Raw genomic sequence first — 26,692 nt, forward strand, 5'->3', positions numbered from 1 at the left:
CACACTCTTGGCTTTAACATCCAAGCAAAAACCCAGGAATTTTTGTCTTTTGAAGTCTCCAGAAGATGTGACATCCTGCCCTGGTATCAGCTTATATATAGTTTCTCATTTTCTGTAATCAAAAAGCTCATCAGGAGAGCATTTTTCATGGCAGAATGTTGCATCTTTGCAAACCAACTGCTCCATGCTTGCTCCCAGTCAGAACTCAGAAAAAAGATCAATTTAAAAAATCCAAACCAGTACATTCACAGTCTAATTAATTCAAATCAATTCAATATAAAAACAGGAATGGGGACATAATTAATAATCCATGACTGGGTGAGGGACAGTTCTGATCCTGGCCTCTCTGAAAGTCTCCAGACAAATCGATGGCTTCCCTAGGGCTCGGGATCCCGTCTGCACTGTGGAGCCGGGGTGCCGCAGAGATCAAGGAAGGTGCTGAAGTCTGATGGCAAAAGTTTAAGAAGACAGCTTTTTTGGCAAGGAACTAATGAAAAAGCAGTCGCTCCTACTTCAGAAAAATGTTTTCAAAGGCAGGAAAATTTTGGAGGCCCCACACGGCAGGCAGAAGCTGACCAGGCTCCACACTGCTGCTCTCATCGCCTGGCCTCGCAGGGCCGACTGGACACGCTGCCGAAGGCAGAGGCCCTGAAGGGAAGGACTGTGGGGCCTGGGGTCAAGAAGCCTGTGGCTGTGAGTCCCAGCCGTGCCACTTCCTAGCTCCAGGAACTGGGGAAGCACATTGTTCACCTCACTGGGCTTTGTTTTCTCCATCTGCAAAGTGGGATGCAATAAAAATCACCTTAGAGGCTCAGGAATCACAGCCCAAAGCGGCACAGCTGCAACCTGGACCCTGGACTTCCTGCCTCAAAGCCACTGGACACAGCCTGGCAGCAGCACATCCTCTCCTCAGCAGATGAAATGCGTCCCCCCGAGCCTGCTGGTGGAAAGGCGGGCGTGGGAATTCTCAAGCCCTCACAGGACGGAAGATGCCTTAAGAGGAGCTGGTGCTGTAGCAGGGCCCTGTCTGAGACACTGAGGGCAGCCGTCAGGTGGAGTGGTGGTAAGGACGGCCAGCAAGGGGAGGCTTAGCCACACCAGGCTCTGGGGAGAGGACAGGCTTTCTGGTGACTGTACAGAGCAGACAGAGCCTAAGAGCTCTGGTCCCAGTCCCCAGAACTCAGACAATTAAGTCCCAGGGGTCAGCGGGATGCAGCTCAGAGGCAGCCAGCGGCCTGGAGGATGGTGGAGATAAACACAATGCAGAGAAGTATGTGGCTGATACTCCTTCTGGGCCCCTCTGTACCCAAGTCCCAAACTGCAGGAAAGGAGTCTGACCTTCTAAGTGAGGATGTGATAATCAGCCACAGGACAGGCAGAGACCCAGATCAACTTGTGGGGAGAGGAGGGAGCCACCTTCTCCTACCATTTGGGTGGTGGCGGTGGCAAAAGCGGAGGCACTGTCAGGGGTAGGCCTGGGCTGCTCCACAGGTGAGGGGGCAGGAGCTACGGGGAGACCAACGGAGCAGTCAGAGATGGGCATAGAGAGGAGGAGGGGCTGTGCCCAGAAGATGTGAGAGATCACTGTCTCTGGAAGTGGTCAAGCAGAGGCTGGCCCACCCCTGGCAGGGCTGTCAGAGAGGGAGTTCAGCCTCAGGCAGGTGTTTGGGCTGCCTCATTGCTCAGGCCCCTTCCAGTCCGAAATTCTCTGAGTCTGTGGACCACATGTGATGGCAGGGATTTAGGGTGGTTTTCTCTAAGAAAAGCAGCTCTGGGGACCAGGGCAGCACTGATACCGAGGAAAGGAAAGAGCGCTGCATGCAGGTTTGCACAAGACGGCATCACCAGGAGGCGGTGCTGGGGGGTGATCTTCAGGGCAAGGCATCCAGCACCGGCGGCGGGACTCCGGAGGGCAGCTGACGCGCTCTGGAAGCAAGACCAGGACTTTGGGACAAGATGAAGACCGAGGCACCAGATCAGCCTCAGGGAGAGAGCGAGGGCTGTGTGTGTGAACTGGGCCACACTGTGTCAGCAAAGGGTCGAACACATGACAGATGGAAAGGCCGTCACGGCCGTCAGAGAGCAGGACGGGGCCTTCCCGCAGAAGGGGCTGCGCACACTCCCCAGCAGGAGGCAGGCGGCCAGTGCAGCCTGCGCTTCCTTCACATTGCTCTCTTCAAAAATGCCAGCTTGAGAAAGTAAGTCGGAGTTGTCTGGGAGAAGCGGAAAAGTAAATAAAATAGAGAAAGGAACCGTGTCTGACAGAACCACTTGGCTTTTATTCTGCGGAGCCCGTACCAGATGCAGCAATTTAGAAACTGCCGCATCTCATAGAAAAGCCGCCCGCTGTGACTTTGAGAAACTGTGGAAAGAAGATGAAAAATTTCCGAGTTCTGGTAAAGGGCAAATGTTTTCCGAGGGAAAAGAGAACGACTGAAAAGTCTAGCCCAGTGAGCATCAGGGCGACACCTGAACAGGCGATCAAGTCCCCCCAGCAGTCTGCCTGCAGGCGTCCACCCTGCCGCACCGCTGCCCATGGGGAGAACTACCCCTTCCATGTCTCACTGAGCAAATGGTTGATGGGCGACAGGAAAGAGGAAAGGGGAATAATGAAATACAAGAGGAGTTGACACGACAAACAACTGCTCAGCTCGGGGTCTACTCTCCTGAAAGTAGATGAATGCTGGGAAGACCACTCATCAAGAGGCAAGGAGAGAAGGACACAGCCAGGACCCCAAGGCGGGCATTAGGGTGTATCAGCAGGTTCCTGGCTTGATAAGCCATGGAGTATTTTCTCCTAAACAAATTCTTTACAGAAATTCTGTATAAGAGGGAAGCAGCGGTCACCTCCGGTTGGAGGGTGTGGCTGGGCAGGGGATGAACTGGGGGTGGGGCGGTGGGCATTCCCTCCGCCAGCCTCCCCCTGAGGAAACCCTGGTCTCCACAGAGCTGTCAGAAAAATCTCTGCTCTGGAAGGAATAGAGAAGAACCTTACTGACTGTGACACTGATTACAAACTAGGCAGACTCTATGAAACATAAGGAGGCAGGAATGATTCTCATAAATAATCTTGAACAGTGGCAAAGAGAATCCACTAGACCAAGGTACTCATTCAAAATGGCCAGTGCAGGTAGAGGCGGAGGTGAGGGTGGGGTGTGAGGTGGGGGGTGGGGGATGGGCCCTCTCCTTTCCCCCCTCCCCCCGCCGAGGTACACGTGCAAGCTGGGGAGCACAAACCGAAGACAATCTGTGGCTCAGGTTTACCCAAGCAGCCAACAGAAAAGAGAGAAATCCAGGTTCTAGCTGAAAAACTGTAGACTGCATACAGCTTTGATCCTGATTTGAATAGACTAAATAAGTGCCTCAAACAAACAAACAATCAATGACTGCTTCAGTTTATAACTTAAAGAGAAAAGATTCTTTGGGGGGTTAGGAAAAATATTTAAGAGGCTCTTTTAGGTATGGTGCAGTTTTTTCTCAGTTGTCACGACTTTTTATTGTGGTGAAATGCACATGACATAAAACGTGCCGTTCGAATCATCCGTGAGTGCACGATTCAGCGGCATTCATTCCAGGAGCAGTGCTGGGCAACTGTCGCCGTCACCCGGGTCCGAGGAGAGCCTTTCATCCTTCCGAACAGACACTCTGTGCCCGTCAGGCAATAACTCCTCACCCCCTTTCCAGGCCCTAGGGCCCTATAATCTACTTTCTGTCTGCGAATTTGCCTATTCTAGATATTTCGTGTAAGGGGAATCGTATATGTCCTTTTGTGTCTGGCTTCTCTTGCTCAGCATCATGTTTTCAAGGTCCAGCCATTCTGCAGCATGCGTCAGAACCTCATTCCCTTTTATGGGTAGATGATGTTCCACTGTGCGCATGCACCACTTTGCTTTGTCTGTTCAGGTGTTGATGGACACTTGGGTTGCCTCTTGTGGATATGCAGTGTGCTTTTACAGCTGTGAGGTGGAGAGAGTAAGGCTGCCCACTGGGGAAACAGCAGGCTGGCGGATGGGGAGCTTTGGGGAGAGGCTTGATGATGAAAGGACCAAAAGGCAGGAGGTGACTGAACACAGAGCCTTGAGGAAGAACCAGGTGGAGGGACAGCGTACCAGGATTAACCCCTACGATGCAACAAAGCCACCAGCTTCAACCATGGCTTAACTTGCCAAGAGACCCAGCCCACCTGCCCCTCTCCGGGTGGCCATACCTGCACCTGCTCAGGGGAAGGGCTGCACCACACCAGGTCCTTCATTCCCAAGGCCTTCCGGTTCTGACAATCAGTCCACCAAGACCTTGACCACCAGGTGATTACACAGTTAATAACCTAATGAAGGACCTCGTGGATGGTGCAGAGATAAAGGGAACTTTGGATGTGACAAAGGTCCAGTCCCTCTGGAAGAAGAACGTGGTGCCCACTGCAGAGTGTGTGGGGAGTGGGGGCACAACCCAGCCACCCCGTCCCCCGCCCCAGGGGCTGGGCTCCGAGTGAGTGCCAGGGAGGAGCGGAGACACAGTTGCAGCAGGAGCCAGAGAGGGCCTTGACCTGCCTGCCAACAGAATGCTGTCTGGGACCAGGCTGGCCCTGTCAAGGAATCCTGAAACCACTGAGGAAGGAAATGAGGAAAGTTTCCCTGGACAAAGCACATGGGAACCCGAGTACTTTCTACAGTAGGCCAGAAGAGGACACAGCTGGCTGTAGGCACAGCATGGTCAAGAGAAGGTGTCAAAGAAAAGCACAGGACAGGGTTTCACGTCAACAGTCCCAGCAGTGTGGCCCTGACTGAAACACTGAGCCACTCTGGGCCTCCCTCCTCATCTACATGCTGAGCAGCCCAAAGCCACGATCTCTACAGTCTTCCCCTTGGCCCATTCCAGGGCATGTGGGGACACTGAAGAGGGCTCCAAGAGGTCCCTTCCACACTCGTTCTTTCACCAAATGTCAATGCTTCATGCCAGGCATTGAACTAGGTGCCCTTCCTCCATCCCACCTGATACCAAGGGGACAGGCAAAGAGGGAGCGACACCATCTTCTTGCTGCAAAGATCTGCAAAGGCCACTCACCACGCCCATCCCCATGCGGCTCCACTGGCTGACGGCCCCTGCAGCCTCACTTGCTGCCAACGCCAGTCGAGAGTTGTAACCCAGCATCATGCACCCCTGATCCCAAGCAGCTTTATTAGGCTGCTGGCAGGGCCCCTCTCAGTGGGCTGAGAAGGAAGAGAAGACAGAGACAAGGAAGGAGGTGGGCTCAGGTGTCAGCCAGACTCACCTTCACGCAGGAGTAGATCACGGACACAAATACCACCAAGGTCAGCAGCACAAAACAGGTCAGGTAGAAACTCAACATGAACACGGAGCTGGAAGAAGAGAGGAGGTGGAGAATTCTGGGTGGAGCCGGTGGAAATGACAGGGTTGGCAGTGAAGAGACACCCAGGTAGCGGGGTGACAGCTTTTCCCAGGCCCGGCCCTGCAAGCAGGCTCAAGTGTCTGTCCTCATAGTTCCCGAGGGCTGGGGCTCTGAGAGCCCCTGGGAGGAAGCAGAAGTTGCTCCATTTCCTCTGCTCCCACCGCCCAGGCTTTTCCAGCCTCTGACTCACTCAGGAGGGCTCACATAGCCCTCCTGCAAAATTGATTCCAGACCCCGCTCCATGGCAGCCTGGCCACTGACCCCACCGAGCTGCCTGTGCCTTCCTGGGGGAGCACAGCCCACAGGACAACGGGTGGAGAACTGGATGAAACGTGCTCAGCATTTTGCTTTGTTCTCAGCTAGCCCTCGGCTCTCTTCATTTAGCTCAGAAGGGCCCACTTAAAAAGTCACTTGCTTATCCCCTCCAAGTAGCCACTGATGGCCTGGCTTGCTTGATAAGTAACTATGAAGGCTAAAAATTGATTTGATAAACAGTCATCATTTATAGAAATGCATCTGTCAGCAGGTCAACCAGTCACCCTGAGATACAGCAGTCATACGTCCCTTTGGAAGGCAAAGTCCCTAAACCCTGTCCCCTCCCCACTGCCAGGCCCCATGAGTCCTGCTCAGTTTTGCTCCCCTAGTTCCAGCCAGTTCAAAAGAAAAAACCCCATGTATCTCCCACTGCCCCTCTCTTCAGAGGCAGAGCACAGGTGGTCTTAACGTCCATCATGGGCCAGAATCCTCGGACAAAAGAGCGTCCAGTGACTTTCCTGCTGGTACCTTGCACTGGCCCTCCCGGGGCAGAGGCTGGCTCGGGTGCAGCACACCCCACTTTACCACAGGAGGCCACAGAAATCCCTCCTCTCTCAGGGAGGGGGAGTGGCCTGGAGACGCCAGGTGCTCTTAGCAGGTTAAAGGCAAACGAAAGACTTGAGAAGGCAGGGGACACGCTAGGGAGGCATTCAAATGGGGTCTTTGTTCCAGGCTCCCCCAGAAGCCAGTACTTAGCTGCCTTAGACAAATAGAACAAGGGGAGAGAACTCGCTTCAGAGGCCTTTAAAAAAAGAAAGACCTTTAAAGTAGCTTTTAAGCTCTCAGAGAGAGAGGACGGCTAGAGAATGACCTCCACCAGTGCCTTCGCCACTCGAAGCTGTGTGGTCTGAGGAGGGAATGAAGCCGCTGGAGGCAGCGTGGGGCAGTGGGATGACCCGGCCCTGAGCCACGCTGCAGGAAAGGAAAAGGGGCACGGAGGCAGGATTATGCACCCAAGCCAAGGGTACTTTTATTGGCAATGGGGCAGAAAGCCCTTACTTACACCTGTGGCCCCACTTCAATTCAGACAGAGTAGGGTCCTATGCCCATAAGAACCCCTGGTCCCACCAGCTCTGCATGGCCGCTGCGCAGGGGCAACGGGCACCAGCTGTGTGACCAGGGGCAGCTGGAGGCTGGGGTATGGTATCCTGACAGAGTCCCAGCAGATAAAGGGTAAGAGCCAGCTCTTCAACGTAAGTGCCATGGAAAATAGAAGGTATTGGGCAATAAGACATGTCGACATCATATGCCTCCTGACGTGACGCACCAAAAAGACACGTCACTTCTGTGGGACTCTTGTCAAAAAGCATAACCTCAGTCCACTCACGAGAAAACACCAGACCCACCAAATGGAGAGACAGTGTATACACTGACTGGCCAGCACTCGTCTGAGGTGCCAAGGCCGAGGAAGACCAGTAGAAGCTGAGAGAGGATCAGGGAGTGGTGGGGGCCGAGGAGAGGCGACCACCAGACACAACGTGGGGGCCCTGCACTGGCTCTTGGGCCGCACAAAGGCCATTCGGGGTGACGCTGGCAGAATCAGCGCACAGTCTGTGGAGCAGTCAGAAGGACTGTCCCAGTGTTAGCTTCCTGGGTTTGACTGTTCTACTTGGGTTACGTAAGAGGCCACCATTAGGGAGACAGGATGAAGGAAATAAAGAAACTCTCTGCAATACTTTTGTAACTTTTCTACAAACCAACAATTATTTCAAAATGAAAAACAGAAGGTATTAGGGTGAGGAAACTCTTCTGGATTAAGTTGGACTTCCAAGACATAACCAAATGCACCAGGCGGTCCTGCGTAGACCCTGGCCGTGGATGCACCGGCAGTAGAGGACGTGCTGGGAACCTGAGCACGGGCTCAGTGTTAGACGGCCGTAGGTGGAGGGTGAGGCAAGGTGGCGAAGAAGGAAAACACCCTTAAAACAGGTGCATGTTGAGGTTGTGGGGGACAAAATGTCCTTGTGTCTAACATTAGCTTTAAAGAAAAACAGAAAGAAAAGCAAAATATCAACAACTGTTGTATCTAGGGGATGGGCATTAGTTACATCAATTACTTTTCTGTATGTGTGAAATACTGCATAATAAAAAGTTAAAAAGATGTCTCATATATGTGTATGCATGCACACATATATGTACATGCACACACACAGACACACATGGAGCGGTTATCTTTCTTGCCTAGGTGTGACCCGATGCGAATGACTAACCACCACAGCATTTGCAAAAGCCACTGCCCATTCAGAGCGGTCCTCTGCGAGCCACAGCTCTCTCTTAGAGACACAGCCAGTCCTAGGAGCATCTCTTTGAGAAAGCCTTCAGAACCTGAAATCCATTCTTCAAAATATCCAGAGGAGCAAAAAAACATGTATCTGTTGAAGAAGTACTGATTTGTTTTGCAAGAAACAAAGGTCATGCAGAAGCGAGCCTGGCGAAGACTCTGGGTGATTTGACGGGCCCAGTGGTGTAGATTCAAGTGGGATGGTGAGCTGACGGAGTGACAAGGAGCCTCCCACACGGCCTGGTGGCACCCAGAGAGGAGTTTCCACCCTGGAAGGAGCACATGGCCTCCCTGTCACAGCGGGGCCAGACTCCCAGCTTCCTGGTCCCACTGAGGACACGTTTGGAAACCTCTCTCTGTTGACCAAGTTCAGCCCAGATTCCCACCTCTGCTCTGCTTCAGACCTCCCTCACACCCCTGCAGTCCCTGTAGCCATAGGAGGGACCCCAGGAGGAAGGGTACTTACTGGGGCACGATGGTGATCTGGACAAAGCAGATGAAGAGGAAGACCAGCGAGGCACATGCCACGTAGGCACCGAATCGGTCATCCACCTGCTTGGAGTACTGAGAGGACACGGGCAGAGTGAGTGGCAAAGGCACCAGCCAGGTCTGCTCCAGCCCCTTCCATCCCAGACACACTCAGGGCAGCCCGCTCCCAGCATGTGGAAGACCTGAGAACCAGTGCTAGCCTTAGGCCTTGAGAAACCCATCCAAACTGCCATTAAGGCAATGCTGGTGGGGAAGGGAGCTGAACTGGGTCAGACCAGAAAGTCGCTGCAGACCAGATCACCAGGAGAGTGATTCGTAAGGATCACGGCTAAATCCCTGAGCACCGTCTGCATGCATCATTGTGCACCTCACAAGCACGCCAGAAAGTAGGCGCAGGACTGCTGTCGTTTCTGCTTCAGGGATGAGTAAGCTGGGGCTCAGAGAGGTCACAAGACTTGTCCACAATCACTCAGCTCATCTCCAAGGTCCTGACCTCCAGCCCCAGCTCCTCCCACAACACCAATCAACCACTGCACAGAGGCCGGCCTGGCACTGAGCCACCCCGAAAAGGCGGTCCACATCAGCTCCATAACTGCCGGTGAACAGAGTAGTTCCCTTCCATGACTTTCCCTCCGGATTAGGTTTGCTTCCCTCGACGATGACACGGGTTCACTGAGCCCATTTTAACCGAACACCGGGGAGAGCCTGTGACCTGGAACAAGGACCCTGAACCAGGGGGACTGGTCCCGGCTCTGTCACTACTTCCCTGGGTGGCCCAGAGCATAGCTACTGCAGCAACCACTCTGAGTTGTACTCTCTCAGTCACAGTTAAAGAAGACAAGACTAAGAGATTTTGACTGCCCCTTCCAATTCTAATACTTTGAGGTTCAGTGTAGTTGGTGGTCCATTGCTAGTGATAACAATAACACAACAAAAATAATACAAATAGCAACTAACATTTATTGAACACATGCTATGTGGCAGATGCTGTCTTATGTGTTTTACATGTACGGACTTGTCTAACCCTCACTACGACCCTTTGAGGTAGGTGTGCTAAACATCTCCATTTCCCAGTGAAGGAAACTGAGGCACAAGGAGGTTAAGATTCATCCCTTCCAGACAAGGAGGGCTTCCTGAAACCTCCATCCCCCGGGTAGAGCGGCGTCAGAGCTGGGGAAACGGAGGTGACAGGAAGGGGTCTGCCAACAGTGACGGAGACGGGAAGGAGCGCCCGCTGCCTAGTTTCCCCGCCGCGGGCCCTGGCTCTGCCCGCGGCTCCTGGCTCTGCCTGGCTCCTTCCGTCCAGGGTGCCGTACCTTCTTCTCTAAGTCAGGCTCCCTGAAGGTCAAGAGGAACTTGCGAACATGCTCCGACCGCAGCCTGTCAATGCTCCTGGCGTCAATGGCACGGCCCAGAAATTCGTCCACTTCATCCTCAGGGTTTGCACTTTCCTGGGCGTTCCTGGGAGCAAGAGGCACCGATTCAAGACAGCATAACCCCGGCCAAGAGGCTGACCACCAGGGGGCGCCTACACAGGGTCGCTCTACCTGTGCACAGGGGCCTCATGAGAGGCACTGCACCAGCCCAAGATCAGCCTTCATAAGGGGTAGGGAAGCTGAGACTGAGGCCAGGATGGCCGGGAGCCCAAGGCCCCCTCTCTAACAACTGCATGCATGCATAGAAAACTGCCTAAGTCTCGGACCCGCTGGCTGGAGGGCCCCCCTGACAACAGGCTTTTCTGACTCTATTGATAGATTACTACATCATCATAATAATGAGTTATTATGGAAGGTTTAATTGTTTTCTCCCCACAGGTAACAATCTCTGCTCTATTCTCCAGCTGTAGCATCATCCAGAAACAAAGGCTGAGATCAGGAGGGGAGACTTCAGGCACAGGGCCTGTGACCCGCCTGGTCGCTTCAACCTGGCTCAGGCTCCCTGGGAGGCAGGTTTTATGAGCTTTGGGTGCTGAACTAAAAAACGTATTTATTAGGGTGAAGCCCAGTCCTTGAGTGGAGTTTCTGACAGTGAGAACTGGGAAGTGGAAGAGAAGGAGGACATTCCCTCAGGGCACTGGGATGTGGCAGGTGCTGTGTGTGACCACTGTACAAGGTCTGCACTTTTCTGAGTTGCATGCACATGTGCATGTGCATGTACACATGCATGTGCAGAGTGTGTGTGCATGGAGTGGAGATTATGTATGGGCAATGTCGGGGCCCAGCCTCTCCGCTGGGCGGCCTGCACTCCTGGACTGCCCATCCCTCAGCTGCCATGGGCTCTGGACACTCTCAGTCAAGACCACGTGCATGTGCTCCTTGCCCGTGGAGTGTGGGGAAATAAAGCTATGGGGCAGATCTGAAGCTATCCCCCAGGCCCAGGAGCAGGAATAATGAAGGCACATTACTCACTTGTCCTTGGGGTCTTCAAAGCCCTACAAGAGACAAAGAAAGGAGAGGAGCATGAGAAGAGAGAGGACTGGATACGGAGGCTTCCAAAGCTGGGCCTGTGGGAAGGGGGCAGCTCATTCCTCTCTACAGTTCACCAAGGAACTTGAGCATAAGGGAGGCTTGTCACTCAGTAGCCCTTCCTTCCTTCCTTCCTTCCTTCCTTCCTTCCTTCCTTCCTTCCTTCCTTCCTTCCTTCCATCTTTCATTCTTTCCTTCAGTGAATACAGCTATGTTCTTCCCATGGGACAGGCTCTGTGCTAGATGCTAGGAGTGCACTGTGCTTTCATTTCATCCACTGGCAAAACTCATGTGTCTAAGTTCTTCCTGTCCCCATACCCAACTCCTTGTCATTTTCCTCAAACCTCCCCTCCCCTTCTGTCCGGACCTTGGGTATGAAGGGTCCGCTCCCAATTCTGCCACTTACTCATAAGAGAAACCTCTAAGCTGATCAGTCCTCACATATGTGCACACACGTGCGCACACACCCACTTGCACACTCACCCCCACCCCCACTGAGCACATATAAAATCTCTTAGAAGGGACTTCCAGTCAAGATGGAGGCATAGGTAAACATGGCTCGACTCCTTGCACAAACGGCAAAAATTTCAATTAGACTACAAAACAACGATCACCCAGAATTGTCAGAAAATCAAGCTGTATGGAAGTCCACCAACCAGGGAATTACAGAAACCACATTCATCCAGACAGGTAGGAGGGGCAGAGAAGTACAAAGAGGCACTGAGCGCAGAGATATAGGACGGGAGGTCCCAATCCCACATGCAGTAGATAAAAATTGGGAGGGATACCTCGGGAGCAAGAGATCCCAGCGCCACACCAGACCACCCAGCCCAGGGTTTCAGTGCCAGGAAGATGAGTCCCCATAACTTCTGACTGTAAAATACAGTGGGGTTTGGGGTGACAAAAAGAACTGCAGGATTCTTAGGAGTCTCCTCTTAAAGGGACTGCAACAGACTTAGGACTTTCTTGCAGACTCACTCCCTCTGGGCTTCAGCACTGGGAAGCAGCTGGAAGGACACCAGTGGCATACGGGGAGAAACTGAAATGTCTAGCATCAGGGCGAGTGCCAGGGGACAGCTTCCTCCTGGACAAAACTCCAGAGGCCAGGCAGAGGCACTGCCCCCTTTCTGAGCACTACCACACACAGAGACACAGAACGGCAACACCACATCGGAGACTCCATCAATCTGCTTCACATGGGTTGCCCCGCCCTGGTGATTGACTAAGGCTCTACCTCATTCAACTTACAGTGCCCTTTTCTACACTAGGCCACACTGCTAAGACAGGGAGTCAAAGCAGCTCCACCTACTACACAGAAACAAACACAGGGAGCTGCCAAAATGAGGAGACAGAGAAACATGGCCCAAATGAAAGAACAGATCAAAACTCCAAATAAAGAACTAAACAAAATGGACATAAACAATCTACCAAATGCAGAGTTCAAAACACTGGTTAAAAGGATGCTCAAGGAATTCACTGGGTACTTCAACAGCATAAAAAAGACTCAGGCAGAAATGAAAGTTACACTAAGTGAAATAAAGAAAAGTTTACAGGGAACCAACAGTGGAGTGGATGAAGCTGAGACTCAAATCAATGATTTGGAACATAAGGAAGAAAAAAATATTCCATTAGAACAGCAAGAAGAAAAAAGAATCCAAAAGAACAAGGATAGGCTAAGGAGCATCTGGGACAACTTCAAATATACCAACATTTGAATCATAGGGGTACCAGGAGGAGAAGAGAAAGAATAAGAAATTGAAAACTTCCCTAATTTGGTGAAGGAAATAGACATACAAGTCCAGAAAACACAGACAGTCCCAAACAAGATCGACCCAAGAAGATCACAACAAAACACATCATAATTAAAATGCCAAAGGTTAAAGATAAAGAGAGAATCTTACAAGCAGCAAGAGAAAAACAGACAGTTACCTACACAGGAGTTCCCATAAGACTGTTGCCTGATTTCTCAAAATAAACTTTGCAGGCTGGAAGGGGCTGGAAAGAAGTAACAAAGCAGTGAAAGGCAAAGACCTACAAACTAGATCACTCTATCCAGCAAAGCTATCACTTAGAATGGAAGGGCAGATAAAGTGCTTCCCAGACAAGGTAAAGCTCAAGGAATTCATCATTACCAAGTCACTATTATATGAAATATTAAAGGGACTTATTTAAGAAAAAGAAGAAAATCAAAACTATGAGCACTAAAGTGGCAATAAACTCACAACTATCAACAACTGAATCTAAAAAACAAACTAAGCAAAAAATCAGAACAGAAACAGAGTCATAGATAGAATCATAGACATGGAGCTTATTTGAAGGCTTATCAGTTGAGGGGAAAAGGGGAGGATGGGGAAAAAGTGCATTAAGAAGTACAGATTGGTAGATACAGAATAGAACAGGGGGACGTTAAGAATAGTACAGGAAATGGAGAAGCCAAAGAACTTGTATGTGACCCGTGGACATGAATAAGGGGTGGGGAATGCTGGTGGGAATGGGTACCGGGCAGAGGGGGGAAAGGGAGAAAAACAGGAACAACTGTAGTAGCATAATCAATCAAATATGTTTTTAAAAAATAAATAAAATCTCCCAGGAGTTCACAAGACTTGACTTAAGGAAACTGAACTCAGGTTACCCACAGCAGCTTTCTGGTGCCTGAGGGCCAGCATGTTCCTGGAAGGACCCAGCAGTGAGGAGCCCGCTGGGCCCTCGGGTTGACTGCTGCTCTGATGCTCCCAGACGCTGGGCTGGGGTGAGAGTGGGAAAGTCCCTTGCTGGTTGCCAAACTCAAAGTCCGAACACAAGTGGATCTATAGAGTCCACAGTGTGGAGGACTGGAGGGAGGGTTCCCTGAAACAGGAAGGGATGGAGTGGGGCAGTGGGGGAGGTGACAAGAGGCCAGCACTGGCAGTTTCCAGTAAGGCTCTGGGTGCCAGGACGAGGCCAGAGGACAGCCTCTCACCTCTGCGGCCTGGCAGGGAGCACGCTGCTGTGCAGACAGGGAGGCTGGTGTATGCTGGGTAAACCCAAAGCCCAGTGAACACACCCCTCTTCATTCCTGTGGCTTGTCCTATGGCTTGAAAATACCAAAAGCAGGGTTTATATTGGTCTCCATGAACTAGAGCTGCTGGGCACTAAGAGTGACGGGTCCTAATGGCATCGAGGGGCTCTATCTCTGTGCTACCCTCACCCCTTCAGCAGAGGGTTCCCAGAGGCCTCCACAGCCTCTAGTGGCACCTCCAAGTGCCCCACTGTGGGCTCTGAGCTCCTCCCAGGCTGCCTGGCAGCTGCCTCCCATCCTCTGAGAATCACCAGGTCTTCCATCCAGGCTGCAAGACCCAGCCCACCTCACTGCCCCGGCCCCAGGCTGGAGGAGTCAGTGACACTCAGGTGAGAGCTCCGTCTGGTGCAGGCCCCTGCTGGCCATCCAGGGACCCCCAGAACACAAATGTGAGCAGGCAGCGGAGCCTGGCCAGGCCAGCTCCCTGTAGAACATGAAGGGACATGGTGGGCCCGTGAATCCCAGCTCAGGGGCTGGCAATGATTTTGCTCCAGGGCTGCGAATGACCGAGCTTCACTATGCCTATGCTGCTCTCGATAGGTCAGAACTATTCCTGACGTGTTTCCAATAAATCTGTTTCTCACTGTCTGGCGCTCCTTTGGTGGTCTGCTGCGGCTGGTGTGTGGGCCAGGCCCACCCTGAGCACGCTTGGGGCCACGTTGGTGTGTAGAGCTCAGCAACCGCGTGGGGTGGAGAGCTGACACGTCAGAAACTCTTTGGTCCGTAAACCGTGGCAGATAACCGTTAAGAACATCATCCGGCAGACTGAATTCAAGTCCCTGAACCTGCTTACTCATTCTAGGGCAACAGTCCTCAGCCAGGATAGGGGGACCCTCAGATGGGTTTCTACGGTTTGTGCCTCAGCACTTCTGGGGAGCAGCTCAGCTCAGGGATTTGTGTGGTTCCTGAGTCCTCCCCGTCAGACCTACAGCAAGAGCAGAGGTCATGGCCGTCCACACTGAGGCACAGCCTCAGGTTTGGACCACTACAGCGTGACGCTGCTCGTCTCCCCCGGGTCCTGGGGCCCCGCCTGCGACCCCCTTGCCATGCAGAGCTTCCCCAGGCCTGGTCAGATTCTCAGAAGTCTTTCCACACTCACCCTGCCCACCTTACTAGCTAATACTAAATCAGGGACCTTATTACAACTCTTGTGCCTACACACACCAGCGTGGCCATGGCTATGTTTAAAAAGCTGACTAAAAGTTGGAAAAAGATTTAAAGAAATAAACCCCTGACCACAAGTTAGCACCTTTCTGCTCTCAGCCCCTGCTGCACCTGATGCCCACCCCCGCCCCATGCCCAGGATGTCTTCAGGGGCAATCAGGGCCACAGCTCTCCTCTGGCCAGTGGTGGGCTGGAGGACAGCTGTGACCTGTCCCACCCCCAGCCCAGACACTGCCCGGGCATCCCAGGGCGCCAGGGGTGGGCACTCAGATGCCGGCCCCCTGGGTGACTCTGCCCAGCCGGGATGGGGAGGCCACTGACACCCTGAAGCAGCCCTGCCTGCAGCCAGTCTCCCCGAGATAGCCCGAGGTCGGGTCCGGCCCTTGTGTTAACTCTTCCAAGTTCCGTGTCCTAACGCTGAGTAACGTGCCTGCCAAACTGGTGTTTATTGTCCGAACTGCCTCTGAGGCTCTGAAATAACCAAAAAGTCCCACTTATACCAAATATCACTAAAGAAAAAAATTTCCACAGATTTTATACATAAAGTACCCCCAGGCACCTTTCCTGCCTGCTGGTGGCTCCTCCTCTTCACCTTGATTACTCCATCGTCTCCTCCTTCCCCACACTCCCTCCTCTCCTGCTTCCTCCCCCCCTTACCCTCTCCCTGTCTTCCTGCTCCCCTGTTCCTCTCGTTCTTCCCGCAGGGATCAGAGCCTCACTCCTTCCACCCTGCTATCAGTCTCTCCCCTCTCCTCACCCGCTCTGGGCCACCCCGGTCTTGTGGGCACAGAGTCTCTAGAAGATTACTAAAGGGCTGGGGTGAGAACAGGAGGGCCCACAGACAGCTCTTTGCTCTTGGGAGGGCCCTTGAGGGAAGGAGCGGGGTGGCTGGAGCCCCGGACAACACTGTGGAAGTCCAAGTTCAAAGCTCAGGGGTAAGCCTGGGCCTCTCCCACTCTGCTCCCTCAAAACCTTGGTGTCCTGCAAGTCAATTCTTTACCATCAAAAATAAAGTGGAGGTCTTGACCCAATTCATTATTTTTCCCATACACTTTCCTTAAACCCTTGTCATCTGCTACTTGCTAGCTGGCAAAGAGCAGAGTGCCTGGGTCTGAGGCTGTCCCCTCCCTCAGGCTCCTGGCTCAGTCCCCTGAATGCCTGTGGGGTCTGCCTCTCACCCCTACTGCTGCAACTGAAACCCAGTCTGATCCGCAGACCCCGGACGAGGAGCTCTAGCGTGTGCACCCCACTCATCCCTGCACCCTGCTCCGTGGGAGGTGCGTGGCCACACACCAATCCCTGCACCCTCGCTCCTCAGCTGGCCCCTCGGCAAGGTGGGGGCCCTGCCTGGAAGCCAGGCTGCCCTGAGCTCTGGGGAGGGAGGGGAAGGAAAGGAACACACTGCTGTCCCGGACTCCTGTCATCCCTCTTCTTCCCGCCCCCCGGTTCCTTTCTGTCATCGCTGAGAGACCTGAGCAACACGTCTCGAATTAGCTCGTCCCTCCTGTGTGCAGGGACGCTGAGGGTACCTGTCCCCCGAGTCAGGCAGGGACCCTTGAGATGGGGGTAGCACCCTACCTCAGCCTCCACTCACCCAGCCCGCTCGCACCCACCAGCCAGCTGGAGTTAGCAGGTGTGTTTCTCAGCACAGTGGGCAAAGGCGACCATCACTTGGCACTTGCCAGAAAGTACTGGGATGGTTTCTGAACATCTGAGTCAACTGCCAGCAAATGCCACAGGTGCTGGAAGACACGTCTGACCAGCTGATGTCCACCCAGCTCCCCAGGGCCTCACCCTGGGTCCAGCCAGCTGGGCCTGCTTCCAGCCTGCACCAGGGAGGAAGGGGCATCACTACTCTGTTCCAAAGCCAAATTTGGCATGCCAGGAGATGGTGGAGCTCATGGGGAGAGCCTAAGGCCAGGAGTCAGGCACTTTGGCTCCTAGTCCAAAGTTGGGGTGAGCCCACTTCCAGTGGTTCCTTCTGTGGCCGTCCGGATTCCCTCGGCAGCACCAGGGGCCTGGCCCAGCCCTCACACCCCCAGGAGGCCACCCCAGGGGGTGTGGCCCACACACTGCCCTGCCCGGCACTCACCATCCGCTTCATCTCCTTGGACACTTGGTTGCCGCCCAGGTGGTTGTAGAAGGGGCGCTCGGCCCCCCAGTGCGGCGGGTTGTGTCCGATGGAGTTGGTTCTCTGGCGATTCATCTTGGCGATCATGGCCTTCTCTTCTTTCTGGGAGAGCAACACAGATGCATCAGCCTGTGGCCAGGGCCCACCAGATGGGCCCCCGTGTGGAGTTTCTCCTTCCTCCCAGGTGCCTGGCCAGACACCCAGGGGTTAAGGCAGCTGCTCCTCTCTTCTCTGCACAGCCTGGAGCCCAGAAGTCTTCCAAGATCCTAGAGCTCACCCAAGAAAGCCTCCTAATTCCCAAGACTCCCCAGCACTGGCCCTGGCTGGCCCCGGTGGGAGTGGCAGAACGAGGCAATGAGGTGGGTCCTGGGAGAACGCAATGGGCCTGGGAACATCTGTCACTCACAGGGAATTCTCAGGGGTGGGCGGAGCCTGGATCTGTAGATACCCGGGTGACAGAGGGAGAGAAAACCTGGGATTTTCTCTCAACTCCACTCCACTTACAGGCATGTCCTAGCAGAGTGGGCAGCAGGGCAGGCCCTGCTGCCCAGAAAGCAGCTGCCACAGGTCAGGGTCATTGGAAGATGAAACGCAAAGGCTGGTGTGCATGGTGCAAATGCACAGCAGGGCCTCGGCCAGCCACCCACGTGCTGGCCATGATCATCTATCCATCTGTCCACACATCCCTCCAAACAGGCTCCCCTGAAGGTTTGGAGAGCCCCTGAGAAGGCCTGAGGCAACCTCCCCACAGCTCCCTCCCTGAACCCGGGGGTCACTGTCTGTGAGTCTCTGTGTTTCCATTTCATCCTTTCTGGACCACCTGTCAAGCTGGAAGAACCCAGACCCAGAGAACCCAGGGTAGAGGGCAGGCAGGGGGCGCTGCTGGAGGCCTTGTGAAGAGGTAGAGAGGAGGGATATGGGCAGAGGGCCTGGGACCGTTGTAGTTCTTCTACACTCTAGCCAAACAACAAGCAAATGTTTAACTGTGTCAATTGAGCCCCTAGGAGCTCTCCCCCAAGTGCCCCGCTTCCTCCCATCCTCTTCCTGGTGTCTGTGAGGGGCCTGACACAGCGCCCCCAGAGGCCCCTGTAGCCTGGGTCCATGTCCTGGGCACCCTGCTGAGCAGGACAAGGTGCCTGCCCTCTGATGTCCCCTCCCGGGGTTGGCATCTGCCCCCAAGACACCAGCCTCCCTTTAAAAACCTACTTTTGCTTCCATCCAAGACTCCCCCAACTTCTCTCACAGCTTAATTATGGCTTTAGTCTGACTTCTTAGGGGAGAGAAAGGAAAGCTTTTCTCTGTTAGAGGGCTCTGACTAACAGATAAATTCAACTAAAAGATTCATAAGTAAAAGGCATTTTAATCTAGGGCGAAACAGAAAGTGTTCTCATCATTCACTTTAAAAATTAAGAACTTGGAACATGACACTATTAGAAATAGAACACTGCAGTCTGCTGATAATTCAGTTTTATATTTTGGTAAGTGTGGGCTGAGACAAAGGGAAGATGGAGAAAGAAACTAGAAAGTGAAAGAAAAGACTGAGGCCAAGAAACAGATACACGAGTACAGGTGGGGTGGGGAGAGAGAGACAGAGAGAGAGACAGAGAGAGAGAGAGAGAGAAGGGACAAAGTCTGCTCAGTTCGGGCAACAGGAAAGGAGGGAGAGGAGCGAGGCAGGGGTCTCCGTGAGGCTTCCTCCTGGCTCCCGACCTTCTGAGGCACTGTTGCTAACTGACCCGAGGCCTGAACGTTTTTTCAACAGAAGCCAAGTGAAAACACTCCCTCTTTGCCAGCAGCCTTTGCAGGGCCCCTGTAACTCTGATGTCCTCCCCAAGATGCGGGAACTGCGACTGCGTAAGGAATTCATGACTAGACTCGAGGAGAGAAGGCAGCAGCAGGCCAAGAAACATCCCTCCCCAAAGACTGAAGCCCCCAAGCCTCCCGGCCCAGCCCCCGGACCCGCTTCTGGGTGCAGCGCAGGATGAGGAAGGTCTCGATGCTGTGCTCCTTGAGGTAGGCGTTGCGCTCGCCCCCGCAGCCCGGCTCCACCTCGTAGTCGCCGTTCAGGTAGTTGAGTGTGGCCTTGGTGATGTGGATGCGTCTGCAGGTGGGGCGGGAAGCAGGAGGGGAGGAGGAAATCTGAACTCAGAACTGTAGCTGCTAGCAGAACCCAACTGCAGCCACGCAACCACGGTTCAAAGCCTGGCTCAGAGGCGGACCCCAAGCTCAATCCCCACCTCGACGTCCTGTGTGCCTCCAATGCCACCAAAAGGCCCCAGGCAGGGCCCGCCCAGCCCGTGCCCACCACAACCGCACTGTCTCACGTCTATGACATATCGTTATAAGTGTATAACACATCACTAGCCTGCCAGGAGGACACGGCCTGCAGTCTCAGACTTTGCAAACCTGCTCAGGAGCCAGCAGTGGCTCCTACTGTCAGCTGTGTCCAAATCCTCGCCTGGCATACACATCCTTCTTAGCGTAGGCTTTTCACCTGTGCCCCTAAAAGGCCATCTGCTCGGCTTCCGTTCCTTGGAACACTGTGTTTCCCTCTCCTGTGTCTGCCCTTGCCCCAACCCTCAGCCTGGGTGATGCTCTCCAGCCCCACTGGCCTCGCCTGTCCAGCCCTGCCCACCGTCCAGGCCGGGTCACATTCCACCTCTTTTCTGTCCTGGGGACCCCCGAAGTTATCTGTGGTTCCTCCCCCTCTAGAACTCTGCCCTGCCCACTGTATCTTGGTAAAGTTGACCTGACGGGCTCTGCAACTTGCCCTGTGTTGTGTAAGTAATTTTTCAAGTTGAAGAATTTCTGCTTAAAGTTTACCAACCCCAGGATTTCAAGCCTCTCCCCCCTGCTCACCCCAGCCCAGATCCTCACAGTCACCCTAAGTGGGCCTGGGTGGAGGCCACGTCTGGGCCCCGCCGGCGCCCTCACTCACCCAGCCTTGCCTCCGGCCTCCATGTGGTTGGCCAGCGTGACGTCGTTAGACCAGACGTCGAACTGCCACTTCCTGAGACCAAGGACACCGCAGTGTACTCGCCCGCTGTGAATTCCCACGCGCATGTTCACGTTCACCCCCGTCACCTCCCGGACCAACCTGGGGATGGAGCAGGGGTGAGGCTGGGAGGGGGTCAGGGGCCAGGCACACAGAGTGAGGGTGAGGCTGGAAAGCAGGGGGTCAGGGGCTGTCAGAAGATGCAGGGGTCAAAGAGTCATTTCTCACCGGGCCAACCCAAACCCAGCCTGAGACCATTCAACCGGCAGGGCGGGGCAGGGCGGGGCAGGGCGGGGCGGGGCGGGGCCCCGGAGCTCAGGGGCTGTGACCTGTGAGAGGCGAGGCTTCCCGGCTTGGTCACAAGGTGGCGCAGCAGCTCACACGAAACCCTAGGCCCCACAGCTTCCCCTCACTGAGGCACCTGGGGCCACTGCTACTCTCAGTCAATTAAATTGTGTTCCGAAAATGCAAATGAACACTAGTGCGGGATTGAGCCAGACGGGGAAGTTACAGCCAATACAAACCCCATCATATAATGCTCTTAGATTGATGCACATGGCGGGAGAACAGAGGCGGGGGGGTGGGTAAAAGAGGACACACATGTCCGCTCAGGAAAGAAGGGGAGCCCCGGCAGGGCCAGGGGACTAGGTGTCCTCTGTGCACCAGAAGCCCGCCCCAGTCCCTGCTATGTGCACTGCATACCCACGGGGCCCGGGAGAAGGTGGGCCCTCTGCAGGAAGGGGAGGAGGACAGAGGCTACACATCTCCAGGATGTGCCTGGCTCCCAGGGTCTGCGAAAGGGGACACAGTGTGCACGTTTTAGGGACCTGGACCTCCCTGACACCCTGGGGGAAAGCCCACTCATCCAGCTGTGGGCCAGCAGTCTGACCGCGAGAACTCCGGCCCACCTCATGAGGGAGAGGCTGACATGCACCCCAGGGGAGCTTTATGTCATCTGCCATTTCTCTTGTCCCGGGACCAACCTTGCAACTACTTGACTGGAGCCATTCCTTCCATCCACAATGCCTCTGGCAGCTTGCTTAGGTGGATGGTATCTCATTCTACCTTCCTGGCTTACTCCAGGGCCACCTCTTCAGGAATCCCCTGTAGGTCCTCTCGATGGAATCGATGGCTGCCTCCGTGACACCTCCCACCACCGCTGGTCTCCCTTTCCAGACAGAGGCTGGTCTCCCGGTGATAGCAGGTGTGCACTCGGCATGCCTGCTATCAGGACAGTAGGGTCCCAGCCTCTCTCCCTCAACGGACCCCATGCTTCTGGGTGAGGGACCCACTGGCTAGCCCGGGCCCTCGGGACCACTCAGCAAACACTGCCCAATGGAACCGAACCAAATCGGGCCACTTCCTGGCCTGCTAATCTGACCTCTGCCTCTGCCCAGACATCTAACGCTCAAAGTTACTGAACCCAGATGCAACCTACGACCTGCCCCCAGATGACATTTAAGCTTGGGTTGTCCATGACTTGTAATGACCAGGGCTCCTTCTATGGCGACAATGCCCAAGAGTTGGCCAGCATCCTTTTTCCTGCACTCCCAGGAAGGATGGGTTTTCGTGAAAGGGGGACACCTGTGTTTGCCTCCCCCTGCCTTGGCGTATCACCCTGGAAAGCTGTTCGCCCCGTTAGCCCAACCTTCCCCGTCTTGGGGGGTCCATGCTGGCTGAGTGATGGCGAGAGGACATGACAGACTGCAGTGCAGGGCCACACGGCCTGCTGCGGCGCATCCTCCGCTCCTGCAGAGGTGCAGCCCCACCTCCCGCCAAGCCCTCCCTTCCTGCAGGACATGCTCCTCAGGCAGCAGCTTCCCAGGTTGCTGTGGGCGAAAGGAGCCCAGGAGAAGGCTCAACGCCTGCAGGTGCAAATCAGCCCTCCCATGAGGCTGGATGGTCCTGGGAGATGGCTTTGCCCCACTGCTTCCCTCCTCTGTCCGTCCAACCCGGTGGCCAGCCAGTCCATCCCTTGGGCTGTGGACAGTCCCCCTGTAGACAGACAGGCCCCCTGGAGACAGGACAGCACTCCTGGAGATGGACAGTCTCCCCCTGGAGACAGGCACTTACGAGATGGCCTCAATCATGTCCATGCCCATCTCCACGCAGCAGTGGGCGTGGTCGGCCCTCGCTTCAGGCAGCCCCGAGACGCAGTAATAACAATCCCCCAGGATCTTAATACGTAAACAGTGATTCTCCTGGAAAGCAAATTAATTTTAAAAATTAAAAATAGCAGGACAGTGAAGTGGGAGGGTAAAAAACTGGAAGCAAACAGATTCACTCCATGCCTGGAATAGCTTGCCTTTTAGGGCAGTGAGCACAGACCCAGGGCGGGCATCCCACGATGGGGGGCCCCGTCCCGGGACAGGCCTATCCGAAGCCTCGGGGGACAGAGGACAGGCTGGGCAGCCCTTGGGGAGCAGTCCGGCTTCCTCCACTCTAGGGCAGCAACCCGGGCAGACGCGGCAGGTCAGCGTGAGGAAGGCCTAGGCTGAGCGGCAGTGTCCCCCGCCCCACCACACCCCCTGGAGCAGGCCTTGACTCCGGGCCTAAGGTTCTGATTTTTCTCCTTTTATGATTAGAATAAAGAAGAAATAAGATTTAACCGCAACTTTGCCTGACTCTCTGCCTGAGTTTTTATCAAAGAGTTCTGCTCAATAAATAACATCTTAAAAAAGGAAAAAGCAAAAGCAAAAGAAAAGCCCTGACCGGTGTGGCTCGGTGGGCTGGCCGTCACCCGCAAAGTGAAAGGCCGCCCGTTCAGTCCCGGTCAGGGCACACGCCGGAGTTGCGGGTTCTGCACCCAGCTGGGGCACGTGCGAGAAGCAACTGATCGATGTTTCTCTCTCACACCATGTTTCTCCCTCTCTCTTTCTTTCTCCCTCCCTTCCCCTCTCTAAAAATAAATAAATAAAATCTTTAAAAAAAAAAGAGGCTGCTCAACCAGCAAGTAAGTGCTAAGACACCCACAGGGCTGAGGTGCCAGCCACAGTAACACTAACAGCTCAGCAGAGTCACCCGGCAAGCCCCTCTGGGACTGGGACTGGGACTGAGACGGAAGGCCATTAATCACCCCTCGGAGCTGCCCAAGTCCGCCCCGAGGAAGTCCCTTTATGAAGCTGGGCACCGGGACTCATCTGAGGCTCACCCATGCCCGCGTGCCAGGCGTGACCTATTCCCCGAGGCCGCGTTCCGTGGTGAAACAATGGGCGGGGTGCGGCCCAGCACTAGTGCCTGCAGAGGGCAAAGGGGACTTGGCCGCGCGCTGGGCCACGACAGTGGGTGGCCCCTGACATACAGGGGCTCCACAGGGGCCCAGAGCATCACCCCAAGCCACGAAAGCTGGGAAATGGGGACTAATGGAGGAAGTACCACCCACCCCTCCCTGCCCCGGGGTGCTGCTTCCACTCTGTCCCACGGTTGGAGAGTCCTCTCCAGCTGTCTGCAGACCACTCAGGCCAGCCGCATCAGGACAGTGGCTCTACGCCACCTAACTGGCCCCACACTGGAGAGAAATTCCTCAGGGGTCTGGGCAGTGTTGCCTGCAGGCCTCACCACCCCCTTGCACTGAGGGTGGGCTCACTTACCTGCTCCCTCAGATCCGTGACTCTGAGAAAGCATCTCCAGCTGAGTGTGTGGCCGGGGCTGACACAGGGTGGGAGGGCACACAGCCACGGTTGCCAGCCGCCAGTCCCCAGTGGCAGGCTCTGCCCCGCAGGGCACGCCCTGGCACAGTGCCTGTCCCTGGGGTTCACCCGGTCCCTGACCACAGCACCCTCCCTCAGGCAGCCCAGACCCGGCCACCCTGCTGGCCCTGGCTCAGGCACTGGGTGCCCGAGGGCACGGACAGGGTGACTCACCGCAGCCAGCTTGTCGAAGCGGGCGAAGAGCTCGTTGAGGGTCATGACCAGCTCTTGGGCGGTGCACTGCGATGCCAGGCTGGTGAAGCCCTCGATGTCAGCAAACAGGATGCTGGGGACACAGGTGGAGGAAGACCCCATTGAGGGCGGAAGGTCAGGGGGATGCAGCCAGGCTCGCCCTTGGCCTTAGGAGGGCTGCCAGCCAGCACGAGTCCCGGGAAGCTCCACGTGGCTGCTGGGGAGGGCACAGAGGCCCCAGCCTTGGAGTCCCGAGAATGCTGCCCTCGCCCTGCTGACACCTCCAGTCCTTCCTTCTGTATTCTCACCACCACCCAGGGGGTGGGGGGTGGGGGCGCAAAGGGCCTGGGAGGGTGTGCCTGCCTGAGTTTACCACAGACAGGGGCCCGGCCCCCAATTCTCCAGCACCCCCTGGGTCAGCCTGTGTGTGACCCCAGAGCTGCTCCCCTCAAGGTGGCTGGACCTGAGGATGGGAGCCTGTGATCCCTCTATTCTGGAGAGTGTTTCAAGACCTAATGGCGGCCTCACTTCATACACAAGGGAATCTCTATCCCAAAGAAATCCTCCAGAAGGGGCAGGCTAAAGGAGACCCAGGGCAGAGAGATAGAGAAAGACACAGCCAAGAAGCACCTCTGGAAGGCCCCAGCTTGCCCCACCAGCTCCTCCAGTCTCACCCCTCAGCACCCATTAAACGCACCAGCTGGTCCCTACGCTGCACACTGTGGATCTCTTATGTTTCTGAAGCTCTTGTTTCCGAGATTGAAACACCTTCCTTTTGTTTCATAACAGAAACCCAGAGAAGGCCCCAGGGCCAGAATGTGGAAGGGCCCCTAGCATTTCCTTCTTGCAGTGGACACGAAAATGTACGGACTCTCCTGTACCGAGGTGCGGCCCGAAGCTCCAGAGCTGGCCGTGTCCCTCTCACAGAAGAAGCCGGAGGCAGCAGTGCGTCGGGCCCCCACCCCCACCCCCAGCAACGGCCAGGGCTCCTTCCATCACACCACGGGCTCCTGAGGCTCCAGGACCGACAGTCCCACTTTAAAGTGACAATGTAGAACTAAACATATTTTGTCATTTCGTTCTGAAAATGCGTGGGCGCGTTAAGCATGTCTTTTTATTCTGATGTTTGACATCTGGGGCCTTACTCACCCTGGGGAGCCCATCCCTCCCAGGCTAGGCAGTTCCTAGAGACATCAACAGCACACCTCATGGTCTAGAGCCCCCGCCCCCAGGCAGGCTGTCACTCCCCGCCCACTGGTCCCCTGCCCCAGTCACCCCAGGGACAGGCACCAGCAAGCCCAGGGCAGCCCTAAGCCTGCTAACCGCGCCTCACCTGTTCCTTCCCCCAGTAAAGGCCCTTGTCCACACTCTCCCCTCACCCTGCCTCCTGCCTGCCCCTGAGGCTTCCCGGCCTGGCCGCCCACAGCGCGCCAGCCCTCACCTCTTGAGAATTGTGACAGACTATCTTTCCGATGGAGATCATCTCCTGGACTCATCACACTTGAATACTAAAACCTACATTTTAAAACAGTGGGGCACTGTTCTAAGCACTTCATGTTAACTCATTTAAGCCTCACAACCACCCTGAGGTTAGTCCCCTGCTCTTCCAGATGAGAGAACTGAGGCACAGAGAGGTTGAGTCACCTGCCCAAAGCCACACAGGCAAACTGGCGCCAGAACCCAGGAGTTCAACCAATAAATATCATGCTGTCCGTTGGCCTACAGTCATCTTAAGTGAATAAAGTCATAATTCTCTGCCCTGGCATTGTATCCGAGGCAGACAGAGGCGAGGGACACGTGGGCTGCCGCAGGTAGGCGAGTACAGGACTCCATCAAGAGGGTACACGCTCAGCAGCTGCTTGCCAGCCCATGTGGAGGGAAAGGCTGGGGGACAGGCTGGGCCGCAGGGGAGTGACCCCTCCCCGGGAATGCCCCCAAGGGCCGCCCCCAGGTCCCAAGCCTGGGTCAGCCAGACAACTGCAGGGGGAAAGCCTAAGAGAGTGAGGAAATGCGGGGGGGGGGGGGGGATGTGATGAGAGAGGAGACAAATGAGGGGAAAGAGAAAAGGTGGGGAGCAGGGGGGGCAGAGAAGAGAGACACTGTCCCTTCAGGCCACAGGACTCCGGACATCAGAGGAGCTGCTGCTGGCCAGGCTATGCTCAGAAGATGAAAGGCAGCTGTGAGTCACCACCAAGCTTTGATGCCTGGTGTCTGACAGGCAGACGGGCTCAGCGCCTGCCCGCCTGCCCACCTGCCCGCCTGCCCGGGGGAGTCTCCAGCCTCCCGCACTCTGGGTGCGAAAGGAGTGAGTGAGGAGCTGCCGCCAGGCCCCGACCCCGGTCTGGGCTCCCTAACTAAGAGTGGCCCCCATCCTGGCCGCTGCCCCACTCCCCCCGGGAAGAAAGAAAAGTCTCTCCTAGTCTATGAAAAGCACCGGTTACATAGTTGTTCTGGAAATCTTTAACTCACAGGAAAGCTAAGCCAAGTCAAGCTGAGGGCAAAATTG

At 55.1% G+C, this 26,692-nt stretch overlaps 1 protein-coding gene across 3 annotated transcripts in view; it reads right to left on the reverse strand.

Annotated features, from left to right (window-relative positions):
* The window catches only part of ADCY5 (adenylate cyclase 5), a 146,774-nt gene that overhangs the window by 23,063 nt on the left and 97,019 nt on the right, over nucleotides 1-26,692 (reverse strand). For 2 of the 3 annotated variants that reach the window (XM_045851033.1, XM_045851035.1), the window contains exons 4-12: nucleotides 24,169-24,280; nucleotides 22,379-22,506; nucleotides 20,249-20,407; nucleotides 19,270-19,411; nucleotides 17,272-17,412; nucleotides 10,901-10,923; nucleotides 9,809-9,953; nucleotides 8,470-8,567; nucleotides 5,270-5,357 (exon numbers count right to left, since the gene is read on the reverse strand). In XM_045851033.1, coding sequence (XP_045706989.1) covers nucleotides 5,270-5,357; nucleotides 8,470-8,567; nucleotides 9,809-9,953; nucleotides 10,901-10,923; nucleotides 17,272-17,412; nucleotides 19,270-19,411; nucleotides 20,249-20,407; nucleotides 22,379-22,506; nucleotides 24,169-24,280 — 1,036 coding nt within the window. The remainder of the gene's footprint in view (nucleotides 1-5,269; nucleotides 5,358-8,469; nucleotides 8,568-9,808; nucleotides 9,954-10,900; nucleotides 10,924-17,271; nucleotides 17,413-19,269; nucleotides 19,412-20,248; nucleotides 20,408-22,378; nucleotides 22,507-24,168; nucleotides 24,281-26,692) is intronic. The other variant, XM_045851034.1, reaches the window with a different exon arrangement.

Source organism: Phyllostomus hastatus, unplaced genomic scaffold (assembly GCF_019186645.2).
Source record: "Phyllostomus hastatus isolate PE091 unplaced genomic scaffold, TTU_PhHast_1.1 phas_contig_86, whole genome shotgun sequence".
Lineage (NCBI taxonomy): Eukaryota > Metazoa > Chordata > Mammalia > Chiroptera > Phyllostomidae > Phyllostomus > Phyllostomus hastatus.